Source organism: Ostrea edulis, chromosome 10, assembly GCF_947568905.1.
Source record: "Ostrea edulis chromosome 10, xbOstEdul1.1, whole genome shotgun sequence".
NCBI classification, from domain to species: Eukaryota; Metazoa; Mollusca; class Bivalvia; order Ostreida; family Ostreidae; genus Ostrea; species Ostrea edulis.
The window spans coordinates 28,352,739-28,369,614 of record NC_079173.1 but is presented as its reverse complement, the minus strand read 5'-3'; the positions used below and the strand labels follow the sequence as shown (position 1 = coordinate 28,369,614).

Below are 16,876 nucleotides of genomic sequence, written 5' to 3'. Positions count from 1 at the left end.
GCTGGTCTTTGAGTTTAGTGATTATTGACTGGTGAATATTTGTTTTGTTTTCTTCAAAATTGAAATTAAAGGTGTTTGCCCAAAATCTCCTTAGTAGGGTTTTATGAAGAAATTTCGTTTCGTTTCGTAAATTACATTTAAGGATAATCTTCTATTATTTTCTAACAAAATATTACTTCGTTTTTTATGTTTGATAGACTCCATTCGAAGTATTCTGATATTTTTTAGACAGGTTAAATAACTTTTTAGTGTTTTATATTCGCAAATCCAGTTAGAGTTGTTTACAAAAATATTACAGAATAATTGATGTCATAAAAATTTTCGTTTTCATCAAACAGGTCTTTAAAGTACAAACTTTCACTTTTTATCCCCTCTACTTGGTAAAGAAACTTTACCATTAAATATTATTATTCAACTATAGAGGTATTCGTGGTTTAGAAAAAGCGAGTATGATAAATACAAAGATATTGGTAATCCAAAATCAAGGACATTTTTGTATTGATTTTAAGAGAACTGTCCTTGATTTTGGATTTCCAATATCTTTGTATGTATTATAACCGTTTTTCTAAACCACGAAGAGGGCCTTCGTGGCCGAGTGGTTAGAGCATCGCGCTCAAAATCACACGGCCTCTCACCTCTGGTCGGCTTGGGTTCGAATCTCGCTCGCGTCGTTAAGTGTCGGAGGAGTGTCGGTGCTCCCTTCCCAGGTACATGGTATCTGGGTTCTCTCTTCCACCAATAAAAACGGCGCGCCACCAGATAAGGGAAATATTATTGAATATGATGGAAAACAGCAAACCAATCGATCAATAAACCACGAAGACCCCTATAGTTGAATGATAACATTGACAAATTTGTGTAAATTAGATTTGTAAACATAACGATTAAAAATTTGCGTCAGCAGAGTATAAAATGATAGAGTACAAAATGCAATGTGATATTTCACAAAATGACATGCTGTGGCCTTCGCTTTAACATTTAGAGATATCAACGACGTTTTATATATTAATAAATATCATTTTCAGTCAGGGAAGGCGAAGATAACGAACAGTAATCAACTCTCGCCCACCTCTCTGTTTTGTATTGCTTATAGGAGTTCTACGGTCACTGGTCGTTATTTTCGCCTTTCATGTACATACATGGATATAACTATTCATATTAACACGTTATATATAAATAACATTAAACATGAATAAGAAAACGGGTAACCATGAAAGAGCTACGAGGGAATTCCCCGTCCTTTCAAACGTTGAAGGGATTTTGAAGGAGAATTCTCTCTGCCAAAACATTCAAAATCTTTTCCTGTTCACATGACCGCTGCCTTTAGATATTGATTGCCAGTATGTAGTTTATCTCTCTACATTGGAAATATTATCAACAATATCCTTTAAACATTTCAAATATATATTATCATTATATGCACTGAAGATCTAGAGTACCCACGTGCACCAACTAGCTTTAAGTGTGGTTAGTAATATACATCAATTATATGAAATTTATTTGTAACATGTCGACTTTACGTCGGATTATAAGGGAACACACACACACACACACACACACACACACACACACACACACACACACACACACACACACACACAGATATATATATATATATATATATATATATAACCATTTTTATTTCGGATTTCAAACATTTCGGTTGAGCATCACTGAAGAGACATTATTTGTCGAAATGCGCATCTGGTGCATCAAAATTAGTACCGTATAAGTTTTACATTATGACCCCTGGGTCGAGGCCTCTGCTGGTGGACTGTTAGTCCCCAAGGGTCTCTACAGTCCAGTACCTAAGTACTTCGTTACTAGCTTGAAAATATGGATGTATATCTAATTGCTGTTATAAAATTTAGAAATTCATTTCAAAATTAAGGATTATCTCCCTCACGCATAGTTCTTATCCATGGACGAATTTGACTCGACTTTTTATTGGCACACTGTTTTTCCCTGTAATAGCTCTAAAACTTCATTGTTATTTCGAAATTTCAAACATTTCGGATGAACATCACTGAAGAGACATTATTTGACGAAATGCACATCTGGTGCATCAAAATTGGTACCAAAAAAGTTTTAAGTTTTACACACACACACACACACACACACACACACACACACACACACACACACACACACACACATATATATATATATATAGATAGATAGATAGATAGATAGATAGATAGATAGATAGATATAGATATAGATAAATATTTTTTGTTTTGAAAAGTTTCTTTGAATATATATATATATATATATATATATATATATATATATATATATATATATAAAGCACAGAAAATTTCACTTTATGTGGATACCCACTTCTGCCCCTACCCGGGGTTGAACTCACACACACACACACACACACACACAAACACACACACAAACGACCTGCGGAACCAAATCTCCTAGCAGCATGTAACCAGCGCGCTAGACCGCTAGACCGTTGACTTGCCTAGATGGTCAAGCGGTCTAGCGCGCTGGTTACATGCTGCTAGGAGATTTGGTTCCGCAGGTCGTGAGTTCAACCCCGGGTAGGGGTGGAAGTGGGTATCCACATAAAGTGAAATTTTCTGTGCTTTATATTAATTATTTCTTCACTTAGGGCAGTTATGTTTATTTAAGAGTTCATTGCTATTTCTGTGCTTTATATATATATATATATATATATATATATATATGTGTGTGTGTGTGTGTGTGTGTGTGTGTGTGTGTGTGTGTGTGTAAAACTAATACGGTACCAATTTTGATGCACCAGATGCGCATTTCGACAAATAATGTCTCTTCAGTGATGCTCAACCGAAATGTTTGAAATCCGAAATAACTATGAAGTTTTAGAAGTTTTAGATCTAAATATAGCCAAAAACAGCGTGCCAAACAAGTGGAGCCAAATTCGTCCAAGGATAAGAGCTATGCATGAGGGAGATAATCCTTAATTTTGAAATGAATTTCTAAATTTTATAACAGCAATTAAATATACATCCGTATTTTCAAGCTAGTAATATATCTTATACTAAGGAGAAGACTTATATAGGCAGTGCCTGCTGCTTAATCCTTATTATGTTATAATAAAATACTGTTTAAATAAACAAAATATAAGATATAAAAGAAGTGATAACTTATAAGAATATTTTAGCGCTAAAAGAGTACTTATTCGATCTATCAGATTAGATTATATATGTTTTGTTTCACTCTTTTGAATACATGAATAGTGAAGATACATTTCACACTTCACACGCTGCTAATTGACACAGCACAAATGTTAATGAAAAAGAAGAAAAAAATCTTACATAATAATCTTGATATCAAATCATATAATGAACAGTTTCCATGAATGGCAATACATGCTGTATAAAAGATGAAGACTCTGTTGTATGCTTATTTCATATGTGGTGACTACAAGCATGTACTTGATTGTCTATATTATTTCAAAGTCCACTGTGTTGGACACAAATTTGAATGTCTATATCACTTATTTTTGCCGAAATTGACAGAAACGCGATTGCACATATAAATTATTGTCGATATCATTCAATTATCCACTGTGATGGACAGAAACTTGATCATGAACAGTCACCAATCTCATAACTCCTTTAAGTAATATGAAATAGAGTTGGGTAAACTTGGACCCCTGGATATATCAGAAATGGGACCAGACGCCTAGGATGAGTAAGCATACACTGTCGACCCGTTGAGAACCCTTTATCTTCATCAGATAAACAGAGTAATCCACAGTCAAATCAGTGTACCTATATCATTTAATTATCCATTGTGATGGACAGAAATTTAATTGTCTATATCATTTACAAATCCGCTGTGATGAATAAAAACTTAATTGTTAATATCATGCCATTCCTTTCTATAATCGACAGAAACATAATTGTCATTTAATTACCCGCTGTGGTGGACATAACATCGATTGTCTAGATCATCACAATGTCCACTGTAATGGACAGAAACTTGATTGTAAATTACAATAACGTCCGCTATACGTCTAAAATCTTTAATTTTTTAAACATTTGTCCCACATGCACAAATTATTTCCATAAAGAAACAATTGTTTCGCCCATATGTCCTCACTATTTCTGCCCACGTATGTTTACATTATATAGGAAGTGTGTATAGAGCTGCGAATAAGAGATAACGGAGACAGGATTCGCTTATATAGGGGATACTGTTTAGCTAGTAACATCAACATTGTTAGAACAAAATGGCTTTGTCAAGCTATCAGAAAAGTAAGTCTCCCGATTGAAAACAGCGGGTCGAATCACGTCAGATCAACCACAATAGCTTACCATCAACCCACACATTGATCTATTGTCATATTGAAACAAATATGTATGTCTTCTCTTTCCGTCTGTCTATAACCGGTCACGGTATCTCAGTAGCTCGCTTCGTAAACGGGAAGTCCTGAGTCTGAGCCCCGTTCGTGTCATGGCCGCGACAAATCTAATACATAAAAATACTAAATAGGTAGTGAATGCTCATTCGAAAAATGCTGGATATTTAGAAGTGATAATCACAGGTCTTTTGCAGGTGCCCTTGGATACGGAGGTCTTTGATTCTTGTCCGTAAATGCTTATTGGTCTAAATTTGACATTTCACCCTAACACTTGTAACGCATAATATGAGTGAACAAGTCCTGACGGGACGTAAAACAACCAGGAAACCGTTTATCTAGCTCATTTATTCTACACCTTCTTATGCGATTAAGGATTTTTATCTATAACATTGTAAATTATTCAGGTTCACGCAGTAATTGCACCCTAGTGATATGTTTACAACTAGTGTTGTCATGTACGAAATGGCACGTTTGCATACGTCCAATATTATTATTGTAATTTGCCCGGTCACACCCACTGTGATTCCTATGTCTTGTACCTCACTCCATGCCATGAGGACGGAGAATATTCATTACCATGGCAACGCTTATAATAAACACGACCTCCGTTTTATTGAAAGTTTTAAGATGTAAAATTTATACGGTACCAATTTTGATGCATAATGTCTCCTAAGTGATGCTCAACCGAAATGTTTGAAATCCGAAATAACGATAAACTTGCTAGAGCTATTTTTGGGAAAAACAGAGTGCCAAAAAGTGGTGTCAAATTCGTCTATGGATAAGAGCTATGCATGAGGGAGATAATCCTTCATTTTGAAATGAATTTCTAAATTTTATCACAGCAATTAAATATACATCTGCATTCTCAAGCTAGTAACGAAGTACTTAGCTACTGGGCTGTAGAGACCCTCGGGGACTAACAGTCCACCTATAAGACGGTGATACAAAGAATAATGTAACAAATATGACTTCAAACCTCACGGCAACTGCATAGAATACAGACCCAAAAAAGCATTTAAAAAATAACAGTAACGGCGAAATGCCTTATTGGTGTTTTACTTCTAAATGAATTATATGTTATAATATGGAACTTTATTGTATCCCTTCATTATAATATTTGTGTTCATAGACATCCCCCTTTTCAATTATGGACTCAAATTACCATACAGGTAGATATATGTAGTTATTCCTCCATCGTTAAACATTCATAATTCAGACATCAATTTATATATGAAAATATGAAGATAACAGAACAGTGATCAATCTCATAAGTTCTATAGGGAATATGAAATAGAGAGTTGAGCAAACACGGACTCCCTAGTATACCAGAGGTGGGATCGGGTGAAGAGGAGGAATAAGCATCCCCTGTCAACCGGTCTTTCTTTCCAATATGACATTATAATGAAGAACTTTCACTGCTACCACCCATACTGTTTTATATCGGTATACATTTCTTGCACTGCAATTGCGGAAGTTCCAATATCAATGAGGAATTATTAAATGAGCATAAAAACGACGTGAACTTTTCGTTTTTATTTCGCCGTAGGAAGTTTGAACTTCCTAAATGAATGAATAGCTGCAGTTAACTGCAATCATATTTTTATGACAGTAACAAGATGTTTATTGAAGTTTGTTATTTCTTTTAAAATCTGATCAAAAATCCAAAGAAAAGATCACCACATTGTAAGGTTCGTACATGAAGTAGCCAGAAAGCCATAAACTTATCAATGTTGGTTAATTGAGGTTTACCACTAGAAAAGCAGTATTCCTAAATATACAACACGTAAAATTCAATTGACTGTATAAACGTATTTCTCTAGAAAGCATCATATCTATATCCATTCACCATAATAAAAAAAATAATAACCGGAAGTAAATGTAGAAATCTGAAGAGTATATTCTCACTTAATTATAACTAAACCTGTAGTGTTATGACTTCCGTAAAAAGTGTTTACAAGCATATACATCATTGTAAATTGTTCAGTACTTCTTAAGGAATGGCTAATTGAAGTGAAACAAAATGAAGTTACTCGATGCATTAAAATGTCTCACTTTATGATCTCATTAAATGGTTGTATTGATCATTTATGTGTATATTTACATTATGTTGAATTGATTTGATATAATATTTATGCTAATATCTAAAAACTGGAAACGCGTTTTATATGTATGTGTCATAAACCTAACAAGGGAGGGGTATAAAATTTCAAACACTTACGGCAATTGAGGGCAACATAGCATGTCACACCTACTGTGACACGGGACATCCGTCTTGAACGTCATCTCCGAGGACACCTGACGCCGAGCGTTTGGCGATGGAACTTTCACAAAATGTGTTTTTGACGTAGGTATGACGCGGCCAGAATTCGAACCCCCGCCCCCTGACCACCGCGGCGGTTTAAAATAATATAAACATGCATAATATGTGTATCTCAAAGAAGAATAACTCTTCTGCCGAAAATAAGACTGCATACTTCTTGAATAACTACGTCATCTGAGTACATGTTTGGCATAACAACGACTTATACAAAATAGTTTTAACGAATACATGTATACTGTCCGTAGGTATTTGAACGTTTCCGTGTATGCGTTCAAGAGGGGGGGGTGTAATGAATAAAATGTTAATTGATGAACTGTGATTAATCTTATTGATCCCATGAATAATACAAAATTGAGAGTAGAGCAATCACGGATTACTGGAAACATCAGCGGTGAAAAGAGAAACCTCTAGGAGAAGTAAACATTATCGGCTAGACGGTCGTAAAGAACGTTAAACGTGTTTTACTCATCTGAAGTAATTCTACAGATATATGATAATAATTTATTTTGTAAAGCGTAAAATCCACATTGCTCTAAATGCTTTCTAAATAACAATAAAATATAAGATAACAGGCCTAATTTGTTGCAACTCGAGTACTGTTTTCTTTACTGGATAAACACCGGTAACCCATTATGAGTTGTTTGAATATGTAATATGTGCAGAACAAGCAAACAGAGAAACCAATTTACGATATACACTTATTATGTTGAATGGAAGCAATGTGCAAATTTGCCGAATAACAACATGTCGATATGAACAAACAAAAAACTTCAACTGAGTTTAAAGGGACATGGACAAGATTTTAACATAAATGTTTACAATGTTTTACTAAGGTATATCTAATGGTCAGCAGAAAATTGAATGTCAGTTGTCAAGTTACAAGATACAGGGCTGCTTTGATGGACAGAAACTTGATTGGCCATATTCCTCTGTACACTGGACCGGATGTAGACTCTGACTACTGCAATAGTAATTTCACAGATACAAGTGCTAGATTGTTTTTTAATTTACAACCGATATTCGACAATGATATGGAAGTACAAAAACGGACGCGATTTTTTTTTTTCTTAAAGATTTTGTCTGACTTGCGCCAAGTACATATATATAGAATCAATTGTTCGCCATATGTACTCATCATTCCAGTACATGTTTGTTTAGATTATAGGACATATGTATAAAGCTGTGAAAAAAAGAGAAAACTGTGACAAATTGGGATACACAAGGAACACTATGCGCTAATAACGGCATACTAATTAAAACTTGTTTTTCTCAAGCTGTCAGAAAATTATGTCTCCAGATTTAAAACGGCGGGTCAAATCACGTAACATCAACCACAATAGTTTTATATTAACCCACGCATTTATTGATTTTTATTCAAAGAAATATGCATACCTTATTGGTACATTGATTTTGACTAATGATTATTCCGTTTACCTGATTAAGATATAGGCCTCGAGGCGGATGGGATGGTTAGCAGAGGATGTTTACTCTTCCTAGTCGCATGACCCCACCTCTGGTATATTCAGGGATCCGTGTTTGCCAAACTCTCTATTTTGTATTTCTTACCAGAGTCACTAGTGTAAGATTGATCAGTGTTGCCTATTATCATGACCAGCACAGTACTGTAATGTTTGAGTTAAACCACTAGAACACCACTACTCCTAAACATACAACACTTACACTGACTGTATAAACGTATTGCTCTAGAAAGCACCCTACCTATGTCTATTCATCAAAATGATAAAGAACAACCTGAACTAGATGCAGAAATATGAAGAGTATGTTCTCACTCAATTATAACTACAAGTGTAGTGTGATGACTTACATATTAAGTGTTTTTGAGTATCTACTTCATTCTTAATTGCTTCGCACTGCTTCGGAAGACATGGTCATTTAAAGAAAATCAAAATCAAGTTACTCGATATGATCAAGAAAATCCTTATTGATTGGTTATATGGATGAATAATTTGCGGATTCACATTGCTATATGACATTTATGGTAATACATATATTTAAGAACTGGAATGGAGATTTGTTAGTTATTTCAACGTACATATGTGCTTTTTATATGCATATATGGTATACGGGAAGATTATCTATCAAAGGGGGGCTTTTTGATATAGAAGAAGGTTATGATTTAACAATACATTATCGTTTTTCTGGGTTTGATATCCTAAAACAATATTTACATTAACGTATTTGATATGCCATCCTTCATGAAAAGCATAACCAGTTTACTCGAGGCAAATCAGTGTAAACATATATACATGTAATATCTAAACTCCAAGAACAATAACTCTTCAAGTATCACTGAAGACAAGACTATACGTATTGTAAAGTTACGTGACCTTGTCTGGTATAGATGTATACAAAATAATTTCCCGATATAAACGGTTCATAAATATTTTATTTTTTCTGTATGGATGCTGGATAGGTGATGTAATGGATAGAATTTTAAGATAACGAACGGTGACCAATCTTATACAATCCACAAAGGACTGAAAAGGAGGGTCCCTGTAACACGGAGTCTGGGAGGTTATACATTTCTGTGTGTGAATCTGACACAATTAGCAATAGAGTACCTTAATGACACCCGTCAGGTACAAATCTACTGTGTGTGAATCTGACATAATTAGCAATATATAGCACTTTAATGGCATCCGTCAGGTAAAAAATCTTATATGCACTTCAGGGACTTTGTTATGGATTACCAGGGAACGTGCAGTGAACGTACAACAGCTTTATTTATAATAAAAAGAAAAAATGAATGCATGTGAAATGAGGAACAAAAATGATTATTGCAGTTTTATTTCTTGAAATGAAATGAGGATATTGCCAATTGTATATAAGATTAATAACAAGACCTTAAAACACAATCGAAGTTGAAATCATTCTTTTTTAAACATATATTTCAAAATGGTAACATAATTATTCTATACGGTATGGATTGTTGCTAATAATCGAACAAATGTTAATTACAAGAATGTAAATTACAACAGAAATAAAAAAAAAATATCAAACCATACTAGAAAACTGTCAGCAAGGGCCCCGTTGAGGGTTATCAGAGGAAAGTGACATTTGTATTTGATATAGCAATGTTTGAGGTTGGTATATATGTTGGAATTAATAATATTCAAAGATACATTGCAATGCAAATTTCAACAAAAAGGAATCATGAAGCATGTCTATGAGAGACTGGTGCGAATTTAAATTACTTCCGTTTGACACACACACTCATACACTCAAACACAATAACTGGTACAAAATGTGGTACATACTATTACCTCACCTCTGACAAGTTAGCTTAGAGATCCTGAATAGTGATTGGCTCATCACGGTCACTTGAAGACGTGGGATATTCTATCCCACGTCACCGTCAAAATTAATACCAGGCTTCCTTGGGAGTTATCTTTCTTGTTGCATTTGTCAACAACAATGGCGGCCAAACGGTTTGCAAGTTTGGCAGCAGACGAGATTGAAAAAATGAAATTACTGATTAACTCCAAAGAAACTATTCGAAGCAATCAGAAGGTAGCTCGTTTGTTAAAGGCCTACTTAGGAGAACTCAATCAAAATCAAAATTTCGAAGAATTTGATGCCGTTCGCTTGAACGAAGTACTTTACCATTTCTACATGAATGCACAAAAACAGGATGGAGAATTTCACAAGGCCACCACGTTTGAAAAAATGCACAACAGGTACTTGCGGGACACCCCCCCCCCTCATATAATAGGAAATTTGACATAATAAAAGATGACGAATTTCGCGATGCAAATATGTCATTCAAGGATGCCCTGGCTGAGCTAAAACGGATAGGGAAAGGGGGTGTACAACATCATCCTGTTTATTAATGAGAATGACCGTCAAAAATTGTACGAGTCGAAGCAGATGAATCCCCAAACCCCGTACGGACTTTTGAATAAAGTTCAATTTGATGTAAGGCTATACTTTTGCCGGAGAGATGTAGAGAACATGCATACTATGTCAAAATCAACGTTCGAGGTCTTGCCGGAACCACAATGAGGACTGAAACATGTGGCGAAACGTACAGACGAATTAACGAAACCATAGAGGTAACGACAGGGAAACCACCTCTGGTGTGATGTCAGAATCCTCAGGATCTCGATTCTGTCCGGTAAGATCTTTTGAAAAGTATATTGGCAAACTCCATCCCAGTTGCTTAAGTTTATGGCAAAGACCAAGGGATTCGTTTGACGATGATGATGAAACTTGGTACTGTAACATGTGATTGGGTGAGAAAACACTAGCATTATTGATGTCTAAACTAAGCCAGGACACAAATCAGTCACAAATCTATACCAACCATTCAATAAGGGCCACTGGTGCTACAATTTTGACGAAATGTTTGTTTAGTCCATCACAAATAATGGCCGTGACTGGACATAAAACCGTGCAGTCTCTAACAGTCTACCAACGAACCGATACCGAGGAAAAAATCGCCATGGGACAGGCAATGGGGAAGAGTCTTGCATCGCAGAGTTTGAAAACTGTCGCTGCTTTACTGAGCACTACAACATTTGCTCTACCTCCACCCGAATCTGTTGGAGACAGTAGCCTGGTGACATTACCTCAGGAACATGGTGATCATGAAGCGGTTGCCGAATTGCAGGGAATCAACATTTCGGATCTCTTTGGTGACTTTAACTGTGATCATACTCTAAAATCTCAAACAGAAACCAGGTTTTCGAGTGTCCAGACCAGGTAAATTATGCCAGTTTTCCACGGATACACAATAGGGACAATCAACTTCAGCATAAACATATCAAAATAATAACTGAAAATTGTAGTGATTTGTGCCATGTTTTGCCAGTTCTGTGTTCATCGCGTTCATATCAATTTGAATAGACTGTGATATCTGTTTAATGATGTTATATCTATATCTGTTAGTGTTCTTATTAAATTGTTATATTTGAATTATATATTCTTCCTTCAAAAAAGGCTGCGACACGAAGCTCATAAATAAATTGGCTAGGTTATAGGATTGTATTTCCTCCCAATGGCCTGGAATGAAACCAAGCTCTCCATGCAACATGTGCAATGCAGGGGGAAAATTATGGTATGATTTTTTCTGACCACGAAAATCGAAATCGAACCTGTGTCCCTCTGTAGTGCAGTCAAGTGGTATACCACTTACAGAACCACTCAAAACATGCTAATCACACTGGGTATATTTGCACTGATGTATACATATAATGGTATGATGTTTGTCCATGCAAAATTTCATTTGAATACAGTCGTCTTTGAACAAGGAATATTTATGGTATGGTGTTGTTTGTAGTTCTGGTATGCAAAAGCCTCATGCATATTATCAAAATATGTCATTGGTGGGGTTAATTCGTTACCTAGTCATTTAGTGACCTGGTACGGGATGACTCCAGGTCACTAAATGACTACGTAACTAATATTCTTAAAGTATCATGAATTTGACATATTGATGTCTAGGGAAAGGAAATTCTTACATCGGGGGTCTAAGTGTTTTTAAACACATTTGATAGAAGTGTTCTACATTTTTGAAAATAGAAATATATAGAATATGTCTTTACTTACATAGATAAGACAGTTTCCATTGTTCCTAGCAGAGACATAACATGTACGCGCTAAAATAATCCATAAGCAAGTATCAAAATACTCACGTAGAAAATATGGACCTGCCCGTCAACAAGCGCAGTGAAACACGCCATTGCGAGATTTTCACCGACGAAAGTTCGGTAACAGTATTGAATAAGGTACACTCATTTTGTAGCTATTTTTGACTTTCTTTATCAAAAGGAAGGCATAATCACGTTATTTGATTCGCGAATCAGATAATTTTAACGTTGTAGACGTTAACGTCAACTCTTCCCCTGCATGCTAAACACGCTGTTTTGAGATTTTTATTTGAATTAAATCAAATAATGTCATGAATATGAATTAATATTTTATCCGTATAATGTAAATATTATAAAATTTATAAATAGTCAGCCTGCGGGCTAACTTCTTACTAATAATTGTATATTTTACATGCAATGGTTTATTTTAACAATGGTATTCCGTTTTTGAAAGCAAAAATGATAAAGTAAATAACCACCCCACTCTCACTCATGTAAATGATAAAACAATTGCGAAATAAATGCTATATTATACTTTTATATAAATGATAACGTTAATTGTTATTGTGTTTGTGCAGTATAAATGATAAAGTAACATTTACGGAATAAATGCCTTTATATATATATATATATATATATATATATATATACTCATGTTATTTGATTCGCAATGTTCCGCCCTTTATATCAATGGAAATTAAGTTATTCGTGTCAGTATATATTGATGTTATTTGATTCACATGATTCATGGATTATTAGAAAATAGCGAAATAAAATTAAAAATGTAACATTAAAGACAGGCTTTTTAAGCACAATATTACAGTGCCTAGCTATAGACAATCCTCCGTAAAAATCACCATCATGTTCTTCCTTCAACTATAGTTCTGCCGTACATGTAATTATTAGCGATGAAGATCTAGTTGAAAATGACCACCTGCGGGCAATTATTTGTTTTACTCAGTTCTATGTAAATAGAACTGAGAATTTTTTTTTTGCACTGTTTTAGATATGTTCAATTTTTAATTGTAGTTTATTGTTGTTTTAATGTAAAGCGCTTAGAGTAATTTTTTTATTATATAATGCGCAATATAAATACTGTAAATAAATAATTTGAAAAATCTGGAATTGGGAGAACCCAAAATCTTTCACTCGCTGACAAAATTAAGAGCATGACAAACATGCAGCCATGGGTACACCAGAAATGGGTCAAAGTGCGTGGGAGGTGTGGGTATCCCCTGCTGACCGGTCACACTCGCCTCTATCTTGATCAGGTAAACGGAACAATCTGTAGTCAGAATCACTATGTAACAATTGATATGAAATACCAGGAAAGTATTCCGTCTAAAGACAAGTTGTATTTGCAAATAAGATCAAACTACCGATAATAGAATTTGCAAAATACATGTCCCGATTTTAAAGGAGACTGTTGAAACCCCCGAAAAATCAGCGTAATTGTTAGAAATCTGCCTCGGTTTAAAACGTCATCATACTTAGATCATGCTCTCCTGTATCGAATCAGTTGAGAAACAACATCATTTGCAAGCGATGGTGGAAGATTGCTACATTGATATGTAAACTTGTCGATGGAAGTCATCATCTTTGTCATAAAGTCGTTTGATACCGCTAACGTTTATGTTGAGTAAAACATTCACACATGAAAAACATGTGGCGGGCTCTGTGTTGTCTTAGCTTTTATTGCGAATTGCCTTGTATTTCTCGAATGCACATTGTTAGTGAATATTGTTAATAAGTAAAACATCATTGATGTATTTTAATGATGAGTTGAAGGTGGATTTTTTTCTTTTCATATAGAAGCTTTTGAATAAATTCTGCTTCATAAGACTACAAAAACAGATCAACTAATAAAAATGCTGAATTATGCACATTGAATCTCCCCCCAACAAAGTGTTCAAAGACCAGGCCTCACGACTATAAACTGAGAATAAACTTTAGTCAAAATTACGAATATGCATATACCCATGCATTGTTAAAATCACATAAATACTTCATTGTCATTTTTTTAAAATCAGATTTATAATATTATCTCAAAATGAATTTCATTGACTTATAAATATCATAATTAATAGATAAGACCAATTTGAAAATTTAACTGAAGAACAATCTCAATATATGGTCCATGTCTAATATATCCATGTCAGATCCCAAAGACTAAATAGATACTAGTATTCTTAATGAGGAACTTGTGTAAAATCAGAATGATGTTTAACAAAGTCATGTTTTGGATGATTGACCAGAAAGGTCATTAGTATGGTCATATAAATTATTCTGACGTCGTTGAACATACATATACCTGATCCCACCTCTGATATGGCCAGGGGCCCGTGTTTGCCCAACTCTTTTTTTTTTTTGGTATTCCTTGTGGGAATTGATCATTGTTCGTTATCTTCGCCTTTCAAACTACGGACGTTCGGTCCTCATTCGCAGTATTTTTCCTTTATGCATGTGTATATAAAGAAGATGGCTCGAGAATAGTCTCGCAATACGACACAATAAGTGAATGTTTCCATATTGAACATAACGTTTTGCATTGATATACACAAATGTATGGTATATGATTTTAGCATAGTAAGGAATATAGATCGACCGTTCATTAAATTTTCTGCTAAAATGAACTGAAACTTGTTGATTGAATTGAAGAGCCACTTGAACTGTTCGGTATTGCAGAAGTCTGCGCTGCTGTTTGGTTTCCGTTATTTGGTCTCCTCATCACACAACAAAAACAAAGATACCGTCTGACTCGCGGTGACAAGAAGGCGTAGAACACGGGGTTGATACAGTTGTTTAACTGGAGGAGAAGAGAGCTTACTGTCATAGCCACATACGTGGGGGAATAGAGGCCATACTCGTACAGCATCACCAACACGTGCCATGGTAACAAGAGGAGAAAGAATGCCAACACTACCATGACGACCACAATCTCCATCTTGCGTACTGATGAGCTAGTCGTTTGGAATGTATTCCTTTTGAGAGTTCTTAGCTTTAAAGTGTGAAATACTACCATGACACTAAGAGGAACAAGATATGAAACAATCAGGTCCAAAGGCTTGTTGACTTTCCCTCCTAAATTGGTTTCTTGGTTTTTTAAGACTCCTATCCCAAGCGAGACGATATACACTGCAGAGATCGTCAAGATGACGCGTCTTCGTGTGAGTAGAATGTTGGATTTTAGTGGATAGGAAATTATGATGTACCGAACAACTGACAGCACAGCAATGAAAAATCCAGAGGCAATGTATGCTGCTGACATTAGTCCAGATAAGTATATGTTAATGAAATCGTAAAATACTTTATTCACACATTCCTCATAGTTTCGATAGTCCTTTGTATTTATGTAAGCATTATAGGAAAGACCCCAAACTATCGCGCCCATGCAATAAAGGCAATCCGAAAGAGCAATGACAGCTATTACCGCAAACGTTTTGTTGTGTAATTCCTTCTTCACGACAATAATGAAAAATGTGAACCCGTTTCCAAGAAAACCAAACGTTGTCATTGCGACCTTTAACCACTCAATTGCTGGAAGGTTCCACGTGCAAACGATGGAATCCTTTGACGTCGTCTTTTGAAGTACTGAATTGGATACATTGGGAAAGGGCATGGTAGTGTTGGAGAAACTTGTCACATTTTCAGAGACGAAAGGCATTTTGATTTAATTGATTCGTTCCTCAATAAGAATGACTTTATACCAATAAAATAAGACTCAGCTTGTTGCCAGGGATACACTGTGATACTAATACAACGTCAGCAACCCGGATGTCATTAAGATAATGAAGAGCAGTGAATAATCAAAGGAATATACTAATGAAAAATCACTACCATCAAGTGCTAAAACAGCTTTACTGAAAGACTACGGCGGGGTAATGAAAACGATAACAATATACAAATTATCAAGTGTTGCAAAGTGTACATAATGCACCTGACACAATTGTAGATAACATCAATTAATGTTTCATTTAATTTTATGGATCGTGTGGGCTTTGGATGTTGACAATGTGTATTACAACGCTCTTACGTGCTTCAAATTGGTTGTAGTAGAACTTTTACTAACAATTAGAGTAAAAGAAAGGAATGGTCTCATTTTGAATGAATATACGACTTATGTTTATATATTCAATAAATTCTTTTTTCTTGGTATCGGGGTAGAATAAAGTCAAAAAATAAAATCCAATACTCAAACTTTTATCTATAGCGCTTTCGCCCTGCGGGCTCGTTAGTAGATTTTTAAATGTTTACAAAAATCTACTGACGAGCCCGCAGGGCGAAAGCGCTATAGATAAAAGTTTGAGTATTGGATTTTATTTTTTGACTTTATATATATATATATATATATATATATATATATATATATGTATGAATTTGATTATAAATTAATTATTTATCATATTGCTTTTAACATACAAACATACACACACATACATACACATAATTATTTTTAAATAAAACTACTAGTTAACAATGATATTTTTACAAAATATGTGGAGATTATAGACAATACCTCTATGTCCAATGGAAAAAACCGTGTCAATTCAAACTGAAATTTTGTCTTCAAAGCCTTTTTAATGTTCG

General features: G+C 34.9%; 1 protein-coding gene across 1 annotated transcript; it reads right to left on the bottom strand.

Moving 5' to 3' along the window:
* Positions 1 to 14,088: 14,088 nt before the first annotated feature.
* On the bottom strand, positions 14,089 to 15,953 carry LOC125665338 (galanin receptor type 2-like). The gene has a single exon (XM_048897984.2). The coding sequence runs from the start codon at positions 15,951 to 15,953 to the stop codon at positions 14,913 to 14,915; it is 1,041 nt and encodes a 346-aa protein (XP_048753941.2). The 3' UTR covers positions 14,089 to 14,912.
* Between the last annotated feature and the right edge of the window lie 923 nt (positions 15,954 to 16,876).

What these genes read in the sequence shown, in the direction of transcription:
- LOC125665338 (XM_048897984.2), bottom strand. Translation starts at nt 15,953, where the DNA reads ATGCCTTTCGTCTCTGAAAATGTGACAAGTTTCTCCAACACTACCATG.